Genomic DNA, 18322 nt, shown 5'->3' on the forward strand with positions numbered 1-18322 from the left:
CGCTTAACGAGATCTTGGTATTTGATCTGAGTCTGGCCATTTGGTCTATACGCACTAACCAACTACGCGGGAACAATTATGGGCACTCGACGTCGTGGTATCAGCCGAAGCTCTTTTTGACGTCAGCGACTGAGTGGCGCGCGCCGCATTGGGCCGTAAGCTCTCGCTTGTATTAAGGGGGCTAGGTCTGCTTCCGGCCGCGTACGCAACGTGCAGGTGTGCAATGGGCGATGGGCCCAGACCCCTGCGCGCATAGGATTTAGACCGGCGTGCTGACCTCTCTGTTGAGCCTAGGTGGGGCTGCGACGTGTTGATCTTCCGAGGCCGGGCATGACCCAGGAAAGTGTGTCCGGCCAAATGGGATCGAGCGTGTTGGGTTATGTGGTGGACCCCTGCAGGGAAGTTTATCTATTCGAATAGCCGTGTCCCTCGGTAAAAGGACGACCCGAAGTTGTACCTTGACCTTATGACAACTAGAACCGGATACTTAATAAAATACACCCTTCCAAGTGCCAGATACAACCCGGTGATCGCTCTCTAACAGGGCGACGGGGAGGGGATCGCCGGGTAGGATTATGCTATGCGATGCTACTTGGAGGACCTCAATCTACTCTCTTCTACATGCTGCAAGATGGAGATGGCCAGAAGCGTAGTCTTCGACAGGACTAGCTATCCCCCTCTTATTCTGGCATTCTGCAGTTCAGTCCACTGATATGGCCCTTGACACATATACCCATGCATATGTAGTGTAGCTCCTTGCTTGCGAGTACTTTGGATGAGTACTCACGGTTGCTTTTCTCCCTCTTTCCCCCCTTTTCCTTTCTACCTGGTTGTCGCAACCAGATGCCGGAGTCCAGGAGCCAGACGCCACCGTCGACGACGACTCCTACGACACTGGAGGTGCCTACTACTACGTGCAGCCCGCTGACGACGACCAGGAGTAGTTAGGAGGATCCCAGGCAGGAGGCCTGCGCCTCGTTCGATCTGTATCCCAGTTTGTGCTAGCCTTCTTAAGGCAAACTTGTTTAACTTATGTCTGTACTCAGATATTGTTGCTTCCGCTGACTCGTCTATGATCGAGCACTTGTATTCGAGCCCTCGAGGCCCCTGGCTTGTATTATGATTCTTGTATGACTTATTTATGTTTTAGAGTTGTGTTGTGATATCTTCCCGTGAGTCCCTGATCTTGATCGTACACATTTGCGTGCATGATTAGTGTACGGTCAAATCGGGGGCGTCACAGGTTGCAGTTCACGTTTCGCTAGAAGAAGGGCACGGACAATGGCGCGGCCGATGCGCTCTCCAGGGTGGGGCATCTTCTGTCGTTGGAGGCACTGTCCGTGTGCCAACCTCAATGGCTGCAAGAGGTGGCCAATTCGTACGAAACGGACGCCGACGTGCAAGAACTGCTCGCCAAGCTCGCGCTCTGCGACACCGACGACCAGGGCCGCACCCTGCAGCAAGGCGTGATCAGGCAGCGGGGACGACTGTGGATCGACGCCAACACCGCGCTTCAGACGAAGCTCATCGCCGCGCTACACCACAGCGCCGTCGGGGGACACTCCGGCGCCACCGCCACCTACCACCGGGTGCGCAAGCTGTTCGCCTGGACCGGCCTGAAGCGCGCTGTTGAAGATTTCGTCAGGCAGTGCAGCATCTGCCAGCACGCGAAGCACGAGCAAACACATCCGGCCGGCAAGCTGCAACCGCTCCCAATTCCACACGAGCCCTGGTAGGAGATCACCATGGACTTTGTCGAGGGGCTGCCCAAGTCTGATGGCTACGACGCGATCATGGTCGTCGTCGACCGGCTCACCAAGTACGCCCACTTCGTCCCTCTCCGCCACCCCTTCAACGCCGCTCAGGTCGCCAGATCCTTCTGGGACAACGTCATCCGTCTCCACGGCGTGTCGCACTCCATCGTCTTCGACCGCGACAAGGTGTTCACCAGTGCAATGTGGCGCGAGATCCTCAACGCCGCGGGCACCAAGCTCCTGTACTCCACGGCGTATCACCCCCAGACGGACGGGCAGACGGAGCGCGTCAACCAGTGCTTGGAGATGTATTTGCGGTGCTCTGTCCACGACACACCCAAGCAATGGCGTCGGTGGCTCTCTGCAGCAGAGTTCTGGTACAACTCATCACACCACGCCTCCCTCAACTGCTCCCCGTTCAAGGCGCTGTATGGCAGGGAGCCCAACCTTGGCGGCATGCCAGCGGTCAACTCCAACATACCCGCGCATGCGCCGCTCGATGAGATCGACTGGGCAACGCACACGGAGTTGCTGCGCGCCCAGGCGCGCTTCAAGAAACAAGCAGATCGCCACCGCACCGAGCGCGCCTTCGACGTGGGCAAGCAAGTCCTCCTCAAGCTTCAACCGTACGCCCAGTCCTCCGTCGCCAACCGCCCTTGTCGCAAGCTGGCGTACAAGTTCTTCGGACCCTTCACAGTGACGGAGCGCATCGGCACTTTGGCGTATCGCCTGAACTTGCCGCCGGACAGACGCATCCACCCAGTCTTCCACGTCTCGCAACTCAAGTCGTTTGTCCCCGACTACACTCTGGTCTTCGCTGAGCTGCCCAAGATACCAGACCTCACGGCCGCGGACCGCGTGCCGATCACCATTTTGGACCGCCGCATGATGAAGAAAGGAGACGCCCCAGTCGTCCAAGTTTAGGTGCAGTGGAGCACCATGCCGCCGTCGTCTGCGACCTGGGAAGACTACTACGTGCTACGGCAGCGTTACCCGGACGCGCCCCTTTGGACAGAGGAAGATCAAGCTGCTCAAGAGGGGGCAAATGTCACGCCTGCAGATCAGCCTGCAGCGGACTAACCAGTGCAAGTGCAGCTAGCCACTTGCAACGACCAAGTCACCGTGGGGTCCAGCGGCCAAGTGTATGCGTGTGTGTTAAGCCAAGTGTTGGCGTGCGTGTGAAGCTAGCTGTGGCCTACTTGTAACGGAACGATTGGACGAAGACGGCATCGAAAAAGTGAATGAACTACTTTCCCCTCGTCTCGTCTCTCGCTCTCACCTAACCCTCTCGTTCTTCCTCATCCCGATCCCCTTCTCCTCTCTTCCCAAATCCTCTAGATCGGGGCGTGACAGGGTCAAACCCCATCGGCGTATGGCCACGGGCGCGAGGAGCACCGCGGTGGGCGCATCCGGCGGCGCAGCGGCCGCGTCCAGAGGCATGGTGACCTCCACGCGCGCCCCTCCCAGCGCCATGGTGGCCGCGTCCATCCTTGCGGATGAGGATGAGGCGAAGGAAAAAGAAGACGAGGCTCATCTCACCGGCGGCGAGTCCTCCTTTCCTTCTCACTTTCTCTGTTCTCTTTTCTTCTCCTGGTAGAACAATTGATGTGTGCATGTATAAAATCGGAAAGAGAACACCATTTTTTCTTGCGGCAGTCAGATCGGTCATTGAATCGACGACGCTGACACCCCTTGTTCTTCGTGGGCTTCTTGTGCAAATCAGAGAAGAAAGAGCGCCTGATTCTTTGGCGATCTTGTACTGCAGGACAGCGAGATGTACATGTTGGGCGGAGTTGAAGATCGCCGGAGTTGCTGTCTAGTCCGTGCCGGGAACGGTGTCGTCAGCCTTGATTTCTTTTCCTTGAGGCCTTTTCGCTCTCGGCGGAGCAAAGTGCATGATAACGTGTTAGAAGAAATCGAGAGACAACAAGAGACAAACAAAATGATTCAACTCTCTTCTTTGTTGATGATACAATTACACAATATATAGGTCCCGAAGGGACGTGATGGCACGGAGGGGACGCAAGTAGCCTCGGTTAGCGAGACCAAAGGAAGGGTCGCGCCAATCGCCAACAGGCGGTAGTTAGCAAGGGGAGATTCCCTTCCAATTAAACATTTGTTTAATTGTAACAGGTTTATGGGAAAAATCACATCCGAATCGGTCGGCGAACCGATATAGGCAATACAATCCGAATCGCGCGTTCCGGACAGTTTAAGGGTTGGGCGTTGTAGATGTCCTTACACCTTTGATCTGAATGACATAGCACAGCCTCACGGAAATTGGGTTCGGGCGTTCGGCAATACATACCATAGCAGAGCCTAAAGAAACCTTTTATCTACACGAGGCTCGGCCAACACCATTTCGGAGTTTTCGGTTTCTTTGATGAAATGGGGAGGTACGCTCTTTCTGCCAAAGAAACCATATTGAAATATCATCACAAAAAGTCCCCCACATATACAGTAAGGTGCAAATTTATGATTAAAAACTTACATGATCACTCAACTAAGCAAAACTGCAAGAGCGTGACTCGGGTGTTTAGGCAAAGCCTCACGAATCCGAATAGGCTGGACAGACTTTTCCTCTACATGTACAACTAGGAAACGGGATTACCCCTGTCCATTGGGTGTGCATCTGAGCCCAGGCTCAGAAATGGATATTAGCATTTGAGTTGACTACTATGTAAGATGACAGGTTGTATTGTCTTCCGAAATGAAAAACCATCCTTACAAGGCTAGCCTCGAAGTCATCTCACTAAGATTTCCCTTTCTTAGGTGGACACGAGCACATCCGCTGTCAAGTGGCTCAAAGAGACCCGAAAGAATTAACAGAATTTCAAAAAAAAACTTCCATATTTGAGCCACAAAAAATTGCAGACCAGCAAACCCTAAAAATTTGCAAACCAACATTTAGATAAAACCAGTAGCAAGCAATATAACACAGATGACAACAAGCAATTGAAGAATTTCCCATATGCAAAGAGATGAAAAGCATCATAACATTATAAGGTGAACGAGCAAACATATGACAGCATAGCACACAGCATACGATTACTAAACCATTCTTTCTTCTGGTAACACAGGCAGATAGCAAATAGTTCAACAGATATGCCTCGACATAAAGGTTCTAGCACAAGCTTCAAGTAGTCTCAGAACGAAGGTAGCAAAACCTGATGGCTCAAACAAAATACTATCAAGGTGTGCATAGGGCAGCTTAACGGTAGCGGCGGAGGGAGACGGTCTGGTTGCGCTTCCAGGTGGCTCTCCTTGAGGGCCTGTTCTTGTGGTGGCGGTGGCCCTTGCCACGCAGACCACGGAATTTCTTTCCCGCCGACGTGAGTCCGCGAAGCTCACGGTGCTTGTGCACGGGCTTGCAGAGCCAGTTGATCCTTGGGTCGTTGCGGACAGCACTGTGAGCAACATCAACAAGGATGACCTCAAAGTACTTGTAGGTAGAGTCCTACAGAACAAGAAACGCACAAGCAGAAAATTAGTGAATATCAGACTTGAGAATTCCCAGCCATTTCCACACATCATAGCAACTAACAAGTATATACCTCATTCACCCAGTAGGAGTTGAGCACACGAAGACCACCCAGCCTGCGCCCAGCTCTTTCTTCAGCAACAGACCTCTTGTTCCTCTGGAACTTGAGCTGGGTAATACCCTGGTGCTTGGGCTTACCATAGACAATACCCTTGGGCACTGGCCTCTTCCTGCCACCACGCCTGACACGGATACGGTAGACCACATACCCCTAGACACACAAGGAACATATGGTAAGCAAAGGGAATCAATTATATCGTGGAGAAAGTAGTGCAGAATAAGATAGCTGCACAAATCAAAGCAACAAAAATTACAAACAAAGACATGCATCAATTATTGGACCAAAAGCTATAAGCTATGCAGCAATGCTTAATGGACAATTCACATTTCACTAAAGCATCCAGCACAACCAATTGAACCCTCAAATCCTAAATCCAATCTATAAACCGAAGGAACTAACTGTGAATATATCCAATGAACATGCTTCAGCGTGCAAGGCTCGCATAGAAACAAGCATTCAACAATGAAACAAGGCAAGCATTTAGACAACCGGGCAATGAACAAGCGGTTAGAACTTGTAAAATTGGTAGATAACACAAGAGACAACCACATAATGCCTCGTCGTGTATTTTACAAACATGTGTTCGTGGCATCATGACTGGAGTAAGTTCAGATCTGTTCCAAAAGACCAAGTGCAGTTTGTTGCAGAAAAATGGCATAGAACTTCCATCAACTAAAACTAAACCTAGCATCGACGAGACAGAAAAGGCGCAGTTTCCCCGCACAACGAACCACCAGACGAAGAAAACTAGTCGACCTAGGCCAGCAACCACAAGCATATATGTACCCAGCCATGGCATCGCACAAGGAACAGAAGGGAGGATCGGATCTAGGAGGGAAAGCGAACCTGCTTGGCCTTGAAGCCGAGACGGCGAGCCCTGTCGGGGCGGGTGGGCCTGGTGATGCGCACGATGGCCGGCTGCTGCCTGTACTCCCAGCAACGCACGCGCTGCACGAACCTCATCACGTCCGACTGCTTCCTCCTCCATAGCTCCGACACGAACTTGTACGCGCCTGCCACCACGAATCCATCAAAACGAGCGCGCAATAATACATGCGAGAAGGCAAACGGGCGAGGTTGCGGGAGGAAGAGGAGCTGCTAGACGGAGGGGCTCACCCATGGCTGCGGCTGCGGCTGCGGCGGCAGAGTGCGGAGACGGCGGGGAGGGGGAGCGTGGAGCCTTAGGGCTTGGGGAGAGAGTGGTCTTTTAACACCCGGGCAGACCTGGCAAATGGGCCGGCACAGCCTGGGCCCTATTAGACGTGCCTGGCATGGCCCACGGCAGCCCGTTTATAAACGGGCCGTGCCATGACAACACGCGTGCAGCAGTTCCAGGTCCAGGCCCAGCACATTAGTTAAAGGTGTTGGGCCTATGGCCCGTTTATCCCTTGTTAGCCACATGTTTTTGGCATGTCAAAAAAAACCACATATTTTTGGGCCTATATATAAAATTAATTTTTTTAAGTCGCGTTGTGCCAGCATGCAGGCCTAGCCTCGCGGCCCTGGCACGGCCCCAGGCATGTCGCGTGCGAGGTATGACTCGTTTAACCATGTGTCGGGTAGGGCCTAAGACGTGTTGGGCACGCGAGCTAATGGGCCGGCACAGTAAGCATGACTAAGGTGGCCAAAGTTGCTCCGGGGTGTCCCTACACCCTCGTGAACAGTAAATTAAAAAAGATAGAACCCTAAATCTGAAATTTTGAGACATCAAATATGCTCAAACTTTGTAGGTGCCTGCAAGATTTCATGCGCAAAAAACATTCGAGGAGCTCTGCACAACAAAACGATTTCACTTCTCAAAGTATTGAACACTAATTTTTTTCTCACGTGTAGAGCTCATTGGATAATATTTTTTGATGAAAATTTGGAAGCACCTAAGACATTTGAGCATACGACTCCATGTTGGCACGAAACCACCCGAAGAAGCAGGAGGGACCAAACTTATCTGATTTCAATTATGGAGTAAGATTTGCTGGTTTTGAAGTTGAGGGACAATTTTTATACTTTTGGGGAGGTCAAGGAATGAAAAATATATATTTACTTAATATATAGTATCATTTTTTCTTAAAGAGAATTTAACCATTATATAGCGAACACCAAAAAAAAACATCGATTGCACTATCTTGCTCTAGTCTTACTGTCATTTGTTCCTTCTAATAAACCACTTGAATCGACGCCTCATTTCTGTTGATCAACAAGGGATAGATGCCACCGGTAACGGGTTCCATAGGGGGACATTTTGTGGTCATATAATCATTGTCCCACTCACACCCTATTAAACGCGTTTCCTTGGAAAACAATGAATTGTCTGATTTAAGCTTCATTCCGCCATCAACATTTGGTTGCTCAAATGAAGTATGTTGTCAGCTAATAGACCATGCAAGTGTGATGTACCAGCTATACCTGGTTTCATATCAAATGAACTAGCATATTGTGGCACCACCTAATCTGCACATATTGTAGATCCCAAAATATTCGGTATTCTATTGATCTTATTAATCAAAATCTCATAAAAAGTCATGACCTAGAGTGCAACCATTGCCTTCCGACAAAGAGACTGCCACCGTTGTTTCTCCAATGAAAGAATTCTCCGAGTGGATTACCTGGAGTACCGCAATTGGTTGTGCAGCAGAGGCCGAGGGTTATTCTAATTTGTGAAAAACTATTGATATTTACTTATTTTGTTGGGTACTTCTTTCGTTTCAAAATATTTGAAGTTTTAGTTTTGTCCAAAGTCAAACTTCCTCGGGTTTGACAAGTTCATAAAAAGTTTTACTAATATCCACAACATCAAATATATATACTAAAAAATATCACTGTGATGACTCTAATGAAACTAATTTGGTGCAGTAGATGTCAATTTTTTTTCTTCTATTAACTTGATTGAACCTATAGAAGTTTGACTTAGGACAATCCTAGAGCTTCAAATGTTTTCAATCAAAGGGAATATGTTATTGTTCATTTTGTGGGTTTTGTAAATGTTTTGATGTTCTGGAGTTTGGATGATTAATGATAAAGCAATTAAGGAACCCATGTGTTTGTGAATATACATGGATGAAAATCCCTGAGGATTTGGTTTAACCGAAGAGTTATGGCCCCTAAAAATTATGTGGAACAGTTGAAGAATTCAGAATGCCCGTCGAGGAATATGAAGACGCGGTGTACACTTTTGTTTACTAGTTTCATCTTTTTTATTGTAGTCACATCAAACCGTACTATTAAGAGCTAATAAGATTGAAGTCTTCGTGTCTATACTCAATGAAACCTATTTCCGAGTGAAGAATCAATCAACCTATTTTGGAAATCTCATTCCAGGCGGATTATTTAGCCTCAATGTCTTCGGGACATCGAAGTTAAATTTTCGTCAAGGAGTTGGATGGTTTGTTCCGCAAGTCAGTAGAGTGCTCTGAGTTAAAAATCCAATCGTTAGTCACGTGTCGTGTTAAAAATCCAATAGTGCACCTCCGACCAGCTGCCTCTACAAGACCTATAAGCTCAGTTCGCCTGCTGCCCTTCCACTGTTATCATCTTCTTTCCTTGAATCTGTAAAATCAATGAGAACTCACGCCACATTACCTCCTATATTTCATCGGTTTAAGGGCTTAACAGTAAGAGAAATGTATGTATTGTCAACTCAGGAGCTCAACTGGAAACTTGTCCTAGGGAATTATGTTTTCTTCCTTTCTACTGCAAAGCAAAGGAGACGGATTTCATACCGACGTCACAAACAGAAATAGAATAAGCGCAGTACAATACAACAGCTCAAAGGATTTTATTCTTTAAACTCCAACAAAATAGTACAATACCACTAGTTACTTTATAGGTTTAGTCAGCTGATAAGATAAATCAACAAGAAAAATACAAACTCCTCGGAGCTCGCTGCGTCGGTCCAACAACAAACCCAACCGAGTACAAGTTTCGCAACTCATGATGCTCACCAAGCTTCCCAACCTTTCTTCCACTCACAATCTGTTGTTCTTCATCAGCTCCACAAATTCACCAAACGCTGCAACGCCAAAAGAGTTAAAACAGTAAGTCACATCCACGACCACATTAATAATGGAACTAATAATTTGTCTTCCGAAAAACTGTTTTGCGCGCATGCAGTAGCCAAGAAGTTATACATACCCAAGTCTGAGTCATGGGGCCCTGGGGAGGACTCCGGATGGTACTGGAGAGACATAAGCTTCATCTTGGGGAACACAAGACCAGCACAGCTCTGGTCATTTAGGTTGATGTGTGTTACTTGTACTCCTTCCGGGAGCGATTTAGGGTCCACAGCATAGTTATGGTTCTGCATACCAAATCAAATGTTACAGCAATTCATATGCACTAGTTATTCAAAAACGACAAAAAAAAGTGTCATTCTTGTCAATAAGCTAATGAAACAACACAAAATGGTACCAGCTTATAATCATAACTTACTATCACTGCTGCTTAAACACCAGTACAATTTGTAATGAATAACCAAACTAACCTACGAATCTTCAGAAATATATAGCTTGAAGTTCAAAAAAATGTATAAAACTTGCACAGATGGCCTCATGCTGGCTTTCATAGTCCCTAGACCAAAACCCAAGCAAATAGGTTCAAGCAGGCGGCTTAGACTTACCAAAGTTACGCATACCTGACTATCACTACAATTTGGCAAAATATACTAGTAAACAAGGCAAGTAAACTAACTGAAAAGATAAGCAAAATGGGCGGGGTAAACTGACAATCTATGCTTGTAAACTGACAATGATAGTTTCAACGTTTTGATCAAGAATAATGCCTTAAAGCCAATTACACCCATATATTATACCCACTACAATCAAATCCTTTGAGCTTTGACCATAGATAACTTCAAAAAATATCATGGTTAGTGTAAAAAACGCTCTTATATTATGGGACGGAGGGAGTAAAAAATAACAACAAAAATTAACTGTGCAAACCCTCGTGAAACAGAGAAGGCACAAGTCATAGAATGAAGATCATTACTATGTCAAAAAAATGACAAACATCCAGAAACCAGTCAACTGGATTTTAACTTCACGAATCTAAGCCCAATAAGATTGCTTGTCAGAAATCTTATAAGGCTTTTTTTCCATATAAACTTAGTCTTTCAGCATTCACAAAACTATGGTCTTCACAGTCCATGTACTAGCTTTAATGTCTTACAGTCAATGTAGTAAGGTGCCTACTGCCTAAGATAAAATCTAAGCCCAAAGATGAGGTAAAGAGCAGAGTTGCTTGGCTATGACATGAAGCTAACTTAGTACACGTTTAAGTTAACTAGGAGACCCACGACACATACTCAGCACTAAGTAACATGACCTACCAGAAAACACGAACTATCAAAGTTATATACTTTCTGACCATCTCAAGAAAAAACTGACAAACCTGTGCACTGATGTCTACACGTCCGGTCCTGTTGTCACGAACTGGATGGTTTCCTCCGTGATGACCAAATTTCATTTTAAACGTCTTTCCACCAAGAGCCTGCCCGATCAATTGATGGCCCATGCAGATACCAAATACTGGAACCTTCCCTACTATTTCTTGTACTGTTTTCACGGCATATGGAACTGCAGCTGGGTCACCAGGGCCATTACTAAAAAGAACACCATCAGGCTTCAAATTAAGTACATCCGAAGCAGGCCAGCTTGCTGGAACAACAGTTATTTTGCATCCATATGATGCCAGGCGTCTCAAAATGTTATGCTTCACTCCAAAATCATACACAACGACCTATATAATTGGGAAAAAATGTAAGTGGAAAGATACAAGTTTTTTCTTGAATACCACTAAAAACATGAGTGATACTGACATGAAAAGTTTCACTTGACTGATTGTCGTTGAACTCCCATCCTGAACCGGTCTTGTCTACCCATTCATATGGAGCATCACATGTAACATCACTTATCAAATCAACACCTGCAGGAAAGCAGCACCAAAGTTTCATGATGTGCAACAAAAATCATCAATAGTAGTATTTAAACATCAAACAGCAGCATGCATACAATGTGTGAAGAAACTCTAACATAATAACAATGCAGAGGAAAATCCCTCGTATCACAAAGCTAATTTCTTCACATCTCAAACAAGTACAGAATGCATGAAATCCAACCAATGAAACACTATCAGCTTCATAACTGTTTAAAGAACTTATTGCAAGATCCAATAATTAAGACTCAATAGGACCAAGATGAAAATAGTAGAAATTAAAAATATTTTTCAGATAACCATAAGTCCATAGCAATAAAAAACAAAGTTTATCTATGAAGAGCTAATCTAGTTGTATATTTTTCTAGAATGGATTTCTTATGTAGAATACTAATGGATAGACATTACTTTAATAACATTGTTATAGCTTATAGGAAGCTTAACATACCAACAATTTTCCAATTTTTGGCCATTTCCAACAATCCCTCGTCTTTGAGAGACTGGTCGGTACTTAGAACACCAATGAGACTGCCATCTTCTCTTAACCTGCGTGTTATTGCACGTGTGTCCACATCATCTGCGGAGTGTTAAAAAAGTCAGCTTCCGTGAATGGAGTAATTTGAATTAGAAGCAAGACTCAATGATGTTATACTTACATATGCCCATAATGTTCCTCTTTCTCAAATATTCATCAAGTGTTTCTGTGCACCTCCAGTTGGAAGTACTAGAAGAAAGAAACAGTAATGTGATTGTGTAAGTGAAAAATATAGTGCCCTTAAACTTTTCATCCTATCCAAAACAAAAAGTATTACCATATACTTAGGTTCCTTATGATTAAGCCACCAAGGAAGCATTTTATGGATTCTTCGTCACCTACAAGAGAGTCCCAATAATATTCATCGTTAATTATTATAGAGTATTAGATTCTGTTTCTTGGGTAAAGAAACTGCATATACCAGAGTTAACGCCGGTGTTCCCAATATGAGGGTTGGTCATCAAAACAAACTGACCGGCGTAGCTAGGATCAGTCAAAATCTCCTGGTACCTGTGTTCATTTGTCACACATGAAAGAGTCACATATCTGACACGAAAGAAGTTGCAGAAAATTTGAGAGCATACTGAGACAAATCCTAAAGCGATTGGCTAGGAATGGAATTTAGAAATTAGAGCAAGACAGGAAAGATAAATCACTGGGACGTTCATAAGCTGGTATCACTACAAGTAGCACCATCACAATACAGTGGTCATGCTCGGAGGAGTAATAAGTAAATAAATAGTGGTTTGATTTCATGGGCATACTGATGAAGGGGCAGCTAAACACGGTATTGCTAGAAGTAGGAAAAGAATGGATTTTATTACCCTGTCAATGAGGTATTGAAAACCACCTCGCCGACTTGAGTCCCGGAAGCACCGAAGGATTTGGCATTCCACACGGAGCCGTCCTCGAGAACGAGGCGAGCGTCGCTAAGCTTCCAAGGCCTCTCCACCGCTGGCGCCCCCTGATTCGCTGCCGGGCTGGCGACGGAGCGGCATACCACGGGCGCCGTCGTCCTCACGAGGGCCACTCGGCCATGCTGCCCAAGTCCGCGGATAGAGGGCGGCGCGGGGGAGGTGCGCCGGTGGACGGCGTGGATGGCTGGGCTGGAAGGGAGGGGGCGCATCTGGGGGAGCATGTTGGGGAAGGATGGGAGGGGAGAGGCTGGGCCTGGGGTGAGTAGGGGATGCTTGCGCCGCCGCCGCCGCCGCCGCCGCCGACTTGCTTAGGGTTTTGATATGAGAGGTTTCTTCCTCCTCCGCTTGGCTCTACTAGTAAAAGTGAGGACGCATATATGTATATCGTTTTCATATCTTCTCGACGCGAAAACGGATACGGAAACATCGCGGTACTGCTATCATTTTCGCGTTTTCCCACCCCGATAGAGAAACAGACGCGGACAGTAGTATGACAAGTTTGACTACGCTCCACCCCTGAAAAAAAAAGAAGGCGGACGGACTGATCGGTCACACATTTTTGACCCAGCCGTATCTTTCTTATCAACTCTATATACATCTGGCTGACCGGCACCTTTCATATAGGGAAACGTTTAGAACCGGTGTACCGGTCGAAACTTCAGCCGGCTGCACGCGACTCGTTCGATCTGAGGCGATCAGTCCTCCCTTCACTCACGTACAACGTGCAGAGTTGTTGGCCCACAGAGCCCACTCCCTCTTCCTTATCCTATTTCACGGGTCTTCTCCTTCACTCGTTTTCGCTCGAGCTCGTCCTCCTTCATCCTCTGTTTTCCTCCACACCTGACCCCTGTTGCGCAGAGCACCACTGCCACCACGATACGTCGCCAGCAATCGCCACCTCCCAACCGGCGATGCACAAGGAGCTGCAACCCATCAGCACCAAAGCTGCGACCAGCGAGAGGAAAAGCTGGAACCTCACGTAGAACGGTAGAAGGAGCTGGAACCAGCAAATGAAAGATGTTGGAACCAGCATGTCCTGATGCTGGAACCGGCATCCCGTGATTTTTATTGCGACTCACCCATCAGAATCATCTATTAGTGAACTCGCGCTGCGGGTGTTGCAACCGTAATTGCTGGAAGCTGGAACCGTTGTGTCAGATGCTGGAAGCCCGCAGCTGCCGATGATGAACCACGCCTCTGAGGCTGCTGCAACCATGGTGGCCATTTGCTGGAACCGGCTTTTGGTTTTGCTACGACCGGCCAGAAATTTTGCTACGACCTGAAGACGACGATCCATGTTTTTGCTGGAATCGGCTTATGTTTTTGGTTCAACTGACTTTTCTTGAATTTCTTAGTGCACATATTTGTTTTTCTGCTGGAACGCAGTGCTACGATTTGTTGACGACGTTGAGCCGTCCGGGAGGACGACGACGCCGTGGTTCGATGGGTGCGTGAGTATGCTGGAACCGAATTAATCGCAAGCTGCATTAGGCTCGATTGAGTTGCATCCAACAAGCGGGTGGTGCTGGAAATCTGCTGCGTGATTGGCAGGGCGTCCGGCGACGGCGACGGCTGCGGCAAGCTGCAGCGAGGGGTGCAGCAAACTGCGTCCAACAACGGACGTGGAGGACGCCGGGGGGTAGCAGCTTGTTTATGGCGAGCCATGGCAGCGCGCAGGAGGTGCGGAGGGGATGGGGAGGGGGATTTTCCGTCTGTGGATGAGACGATGCTAGACGACACGAGGAATCAACAGGCAAAGCAGATCCTGGGTGTTCGCGCACGTGGAATCGTAGGGTCCTAGGTGGACCGGCCGAATTGTTCGCTGGTGCACCGGCGCAGAAATAGTGCCCTTTCATATATGAGGCGAATATAGGGGAGACCCGAACGCGCCCACCACATCGGACTAATGTGCGGGTCCCACCACACACCCATCGTTGCCCAATGATCTAGTGAGGGGGACGCTCCAGCACGCCGCCCGAGGGAGCGAATTCGGCTAATAAGCCGGTTGGCGACTTCCAATCCTAGTCACTTTCATTTTTCTCCCCTCCCCTCCGCGCCGCCACCCCCATCCGCTCATAGCTCGGAGCCCGTTGTCCGTCCATAGCCATGGGCCAACAACAGAGCATCACCTACGTCATGCTCACTTCGGAGCGCCGGTTGCAACTCCTAGAGGAGATTCAGACCCGACACGCCGCTTGGATTGCAGTTAACCTGCCTCCGGACTCTCTGGAGCATGAGGAGGAGGAGCAGCAGGCATCGGAAGCGCACATGGAGGGGGAGGAGGAAGTTGGGGCGGATCCAACGCCTCCGGCTACCAGATTCGGCATTGGTGACGCGCAAGCAGAGTACGGGGTCACCCAAGCAGATAGGAGACGGCGAAGCAGCAAGCCATCTTCAACTCCATCCAGTCGGAGTCGAAGATGAAGGCCAATCATTGCTTTCTCCGAGAGGCGCGGGCAAAGCGTCACCAACTCTTTTGGACATGGAGTCCGATAAGGAGCCAAAGATGCGGGGGGCGGCCAACGATCATGAGGCCCATCCGGCCGGCAGTGCCGGCATGGAAGTCGTCTACATCTCCGACGATGAGTAGTAGTAAGCTAGTTTCTAATTTGTAGTATGCAACTTTTAGTGTTGTGTGATATTGTATGGATTTAGGATGTCAAATTAAAGGTATGTGGTTGTAGCGGACAAAATAAGGGGTGAGCGGGCCTTCTCCACAAACGCGCCCGGACGCGTCCGCGGACGTTTGAGGGGCCAGATTAGCTGGGTGAGGTTGTAGATGCTCTGACACCAACACCAAGTGTATCTCTCAATGACTCAAAAAAGGAGTATCTCCCAAAAGTTTGATGCCCTAAAACTATTTTTGCACCAGAAGAGAAGGGTTATGGTGATAAAAAAAGTTTCTGCTTTTGAAGTAGCCCTCAACATTTGATCTTCTTCTTGTCTACTTCACAGTTGCACACACAATGAAATAATCTATGACAAAATAATTAAAAATTTGCAATATCATAACACACATGATCGTAGTAGATTGAGCGGTAAGGTAAGGAACAGTGTAGTTGCACGCAGCCGCTGCCTTCTCAAAAAAAGCTAGGGTTTCTTCGCCTCCCGTCAGTGCCGCCAGTGGCCTGCCTCATCTCCGGTGGTCTTAGGGCCATGGGGGCGGAGTGGATCCGGGCCTTTGCCGATGGCAGAGCTTCGTTTTTAGATCTTTCTTTGAGTTTTGTTAGGGTTTGTGTCCTACTTAGAAAGGCGAGACATCGGCAGTTCCCTGAAAATAGAATAAGGTTCTCTTAGCCTAGCCCCCATTCCGGTGGTGCATTTAGCATCGTCGGTGGGAGTGTGGAGGTGTGTTCCGGGGATCTGCCTTTGGTGGATTTGCTGGGATTTGGTCATCGTTCGTCATGTCCGTGTGTCTTCAGGCTGGATCCTTCTGATCTACACTACTCTTCATCGGCAACGGTTGCTGTTCTCGTGCGTTGGTCCTATGTGGCTTTAGCACGGTGACTTTCTCGGCTCTGTGCTACATGTCTACAACAAGTTTTTGCCAGGCTCCGGTGAGGGAGGGGCGATGACAGCGACACGCCTTCGGCTCGCTTCAGTGCTTGTAGTCATCGCTAGGTGGTCTACGGATTTGAATGTAATTTTTATTATTTCTAGTGCTCATTGTACTACCATAATTGAAGATGAATATATCAAAATTTTCTCGTAAAAATCATAACACACATAGAAAACATATCAAATTCAAGTTCAAATACTCCAGGAAAAAAAGTCAAGTTCAAGTCCACATAATTCAAGTTCAAGTTCGAATTTAAGTCTAAAATTGGAAGCATTGTGCATCAGAAACACAAACAAAAGCGCATAGAACATTAATGCATAGAGCTATGAGATGTCATGGTCGTAATTGCCATTACTAGTGCTTGCATATCTCCATTGTTTGAATTCTGGTACCATTGCCACCCATCAATCCTCACATGTCACTTTCCTCTTCCCATGAATCATCCAAAGCCTCAAACCCTACCATGAAGCCTCCAATAAACCTGCACCAGTGGCATGATGTAAAAAAATGCCACCATATGCCTATAGGGCAGTTGTTGGAGGCGTTTTTTTGCCCCAAAAATTCATAGTTTTTTTGGCACGATGGCTATTTTTGGGTGGTTGTTGAAGATGATCTGAGAGCAATGTCGGTAGTCACCATAATGTATATGGAGCGCGCTTGCATTTAAAGGATGCCAGACGTCATGCTAACTCATGGTCGCCATATCTCAGCCTCCGTTATTTATTTATTTCGTTTTCTTGTTCATACACTTTGATTCTCTCCAAATTTAAACGTTTAACACAATACTCAAACATGTACATAATTTCTAAGAAGTTGCATGAACAAAAGCATCTAACCAGCGACATTTAAATATTTGGAGCATACGTGCTTCCATCTCTTCCCGACGTCGCCGGCTTTCTTTCATGGCATCCCATCACGTTGTTGGGGAACGTAGTAATAATTCAAAAAAATTCCTATGTGTCACCAAGATCAATCTAGGAGATGCTAGCAACAAGAGAGAGGGAGTGCATCTTCATACCCTTGAAGAACGCTAAGCGGAAGCGTTACAAGAACGCGGTTGATGGAGTCGTACTCGCGGTGATTCAAATCGCGGAAGATCCAATCAAGCGCCGAACAGATGGCGCCTCCGCGTTCAACACACGTACAGCCCGGGGACGTCTCCTCCTTCTTGATCCAGCAAGGGGGGAGGAGAATTTGAGGGAGAACTCCAACAACACGACGGCGTGGTGGTGGTGGAGCTCGTGGTTCTCTGGCAGGGCTTCGCCAAGCACTACGGAGGAGGAGGAGGTGTTGGAGAGGGGGAGGGCTACACCAGGGGAAGGGTGCGGCTGCCCTCCCACCCCCAACTATATATAGGGGCAAGGGAGAGGGGGTCGGCCCCCCTAGATGCATCTAGAGGGGGGGCGGCCAAGGGAGGAGGCTTGCCCCCCAAGCTAGGTGGGGGCGCCCCCTATAGGGTTTCCCCCAACCCTAGGCGCATGGGCCCTAGGGGGAGTTGGCGCCCAACCCACCTAGGGGCTGGTTCCCCTCCATATTCAGCCCATAGGGCCCTCCGGGGCAGGTGGACCCTCCCTCCCGGTGGACCTCCGAAACCCCTTCGGTGGTCCCGGTACAATACCGGTAACACCCCGAACACTTCCGGGGACCGAATAAGGACTTCCCATATATAAATCTTCATCTTCGGACCATTCCGAAACTCCTCGTGACGTCCGGGATCTAACTCGGGACTCCAAACAACCTTCGGTAACCACATACTATTTCCCATAACAACTCTAGCGTCACCGAACCTTAAGTGTGTAGACCCTACGGGTTCGGGAACCATGCAGACATGACCGAGACATCTCTCCGGCCAATAACCAACAACGGGATCTGGATACCCATGTTGGCCCCTACATGTTCCATGATGATCTCATCGGATGAACCATGATGTCGGGGATTCAATCAATCCCGTATACAATTCCCTTTGTCCATCGGTATGTTACTTGCCCAAGATTCGATCGTCGGTATCCCCATACCTCGTTCAATCTCGT

General features: G+C 47.9%; 2 protein-coding genes across 2 annotated transcripts; both read right to left on the reverse strand.

Annotated features, from left to right (window-relative positions):
- Positions 1 to 4736: 4736 nt before the first annotated feature.
- On the reverse strand, positions 4737 to 6600 carry LOC123120555 (60S ribosomal protein L15-2). The gene is made up of 4 exons (XM_044540566.1): positions 6473 to 6600; positions 6203 to 6369; positions 5309 to 5506; positions 4737 to 5211 (listed from the first exon to the last, which is right to left on the reverse strand). Exons 1-4 carry the CDS (start codon positions 6474 to 6476, stop codon positions 4966 to 4968), a joined length of 615 nt encoding a protein of 204 aa, XP_044396501.1. The 5' UTR covers positions 6477 to 6600; the 3' UTR covers positions 4737 to 4965.
- A 2504-nt stretch (positions 6601 to 9104) lies between these two features.
- LOC123120553 (carbamoyl-phosphate synthase small chain, chloroplastic) lies at positions 9105 to 13085 on the reverse strand. The gene is made up of 9 exons (XM_044540565.1): positions 12641 to 13085; positions 12238 to 12326; positions 12094 to 12154; positions 11938 to 12005; positions 11730 to 11858; positions 11166 to 11272; positions 10739 to 11086; positions 9485 to 9650; positions 9105 to 9362 (listed from the first exon to the last, which is right to left on the reverse strand). The coding sequence occupies exons 1-9, from the start codon at positions 12952 to 12954 to the stop codon at positions 9319 to 9321; spliced, it is 1326 nt and encodes a 441-aa protein (XP_044396500.1). The 5' UTR covers positions 12955 to 13085; the 3' UTR covers positions 9105 to 9318.
- Positions 13086 to 18322: the final 5237 nt, after the last annotated feature.

The sequence above is a fragment of the Triticum aestivum genome, chromosome 5D (genome assembly GCF_018294505.1).
Source record: "Triticum aestivum cultivar Chinese Spring chromosome 5D, IWGSC CS RefSeq v2.1, whole genome shotgun sequence".
Taxonomy (NCBI): domain Eukaryota; kingdom Viridiplantae; phylum Streptophyta; class Magnoliopsida; order Poales; family Poaceae; genus Triticum; species Triticum aestivum.

What these genes read in the sequence shown, in the direction of transcription:
- LOC123120553 (XM_044540565.1), bottom strand. Translation starts at nt 12,954, where the DNA reads ATGCTCCCCCAGATGCGCCCCCTCCCTTCCAGCCCAGCCATCCACGCC. An exon ending in TTCAATACCTCATTGACAGG is followed by an intron (nt 12,327 to 12,640) that starts GTAATAAAATCC and finishes AAATGAACACAG; the next exon opens with GTACCAGGAGATTTTGACTG. An exon ending in CAAAAATTGGAAAATTGTTG is followed by an intron (nt 11,273 to 11,729) that starts GTATGTTAAGCT and finishes GCTTTCCTGCAG; the next exon opens with GTGTTGATTTGATAAGTGAT.
- LOC123120555 (XM_044540566.1), bottom strand. An exon ending in TCGGCTTCAAGGCCAAGCAG is followed by an intron (nt 5,507 to 6,202) that starts GTTCGCTTTCCC and finishes TTGTGTGTCTAG; the next exon opens with GGGTATGTGGTCTACCGTAT. An exon ending in ACTCCTACTGGGTGAATGAG is followed by an intron (nt 5,212 to 5,308) that starts GTATATACTTGT and finishes CTTGTTCTGTAG; the next exon opens with GACTCTACCTACAAGTACTT.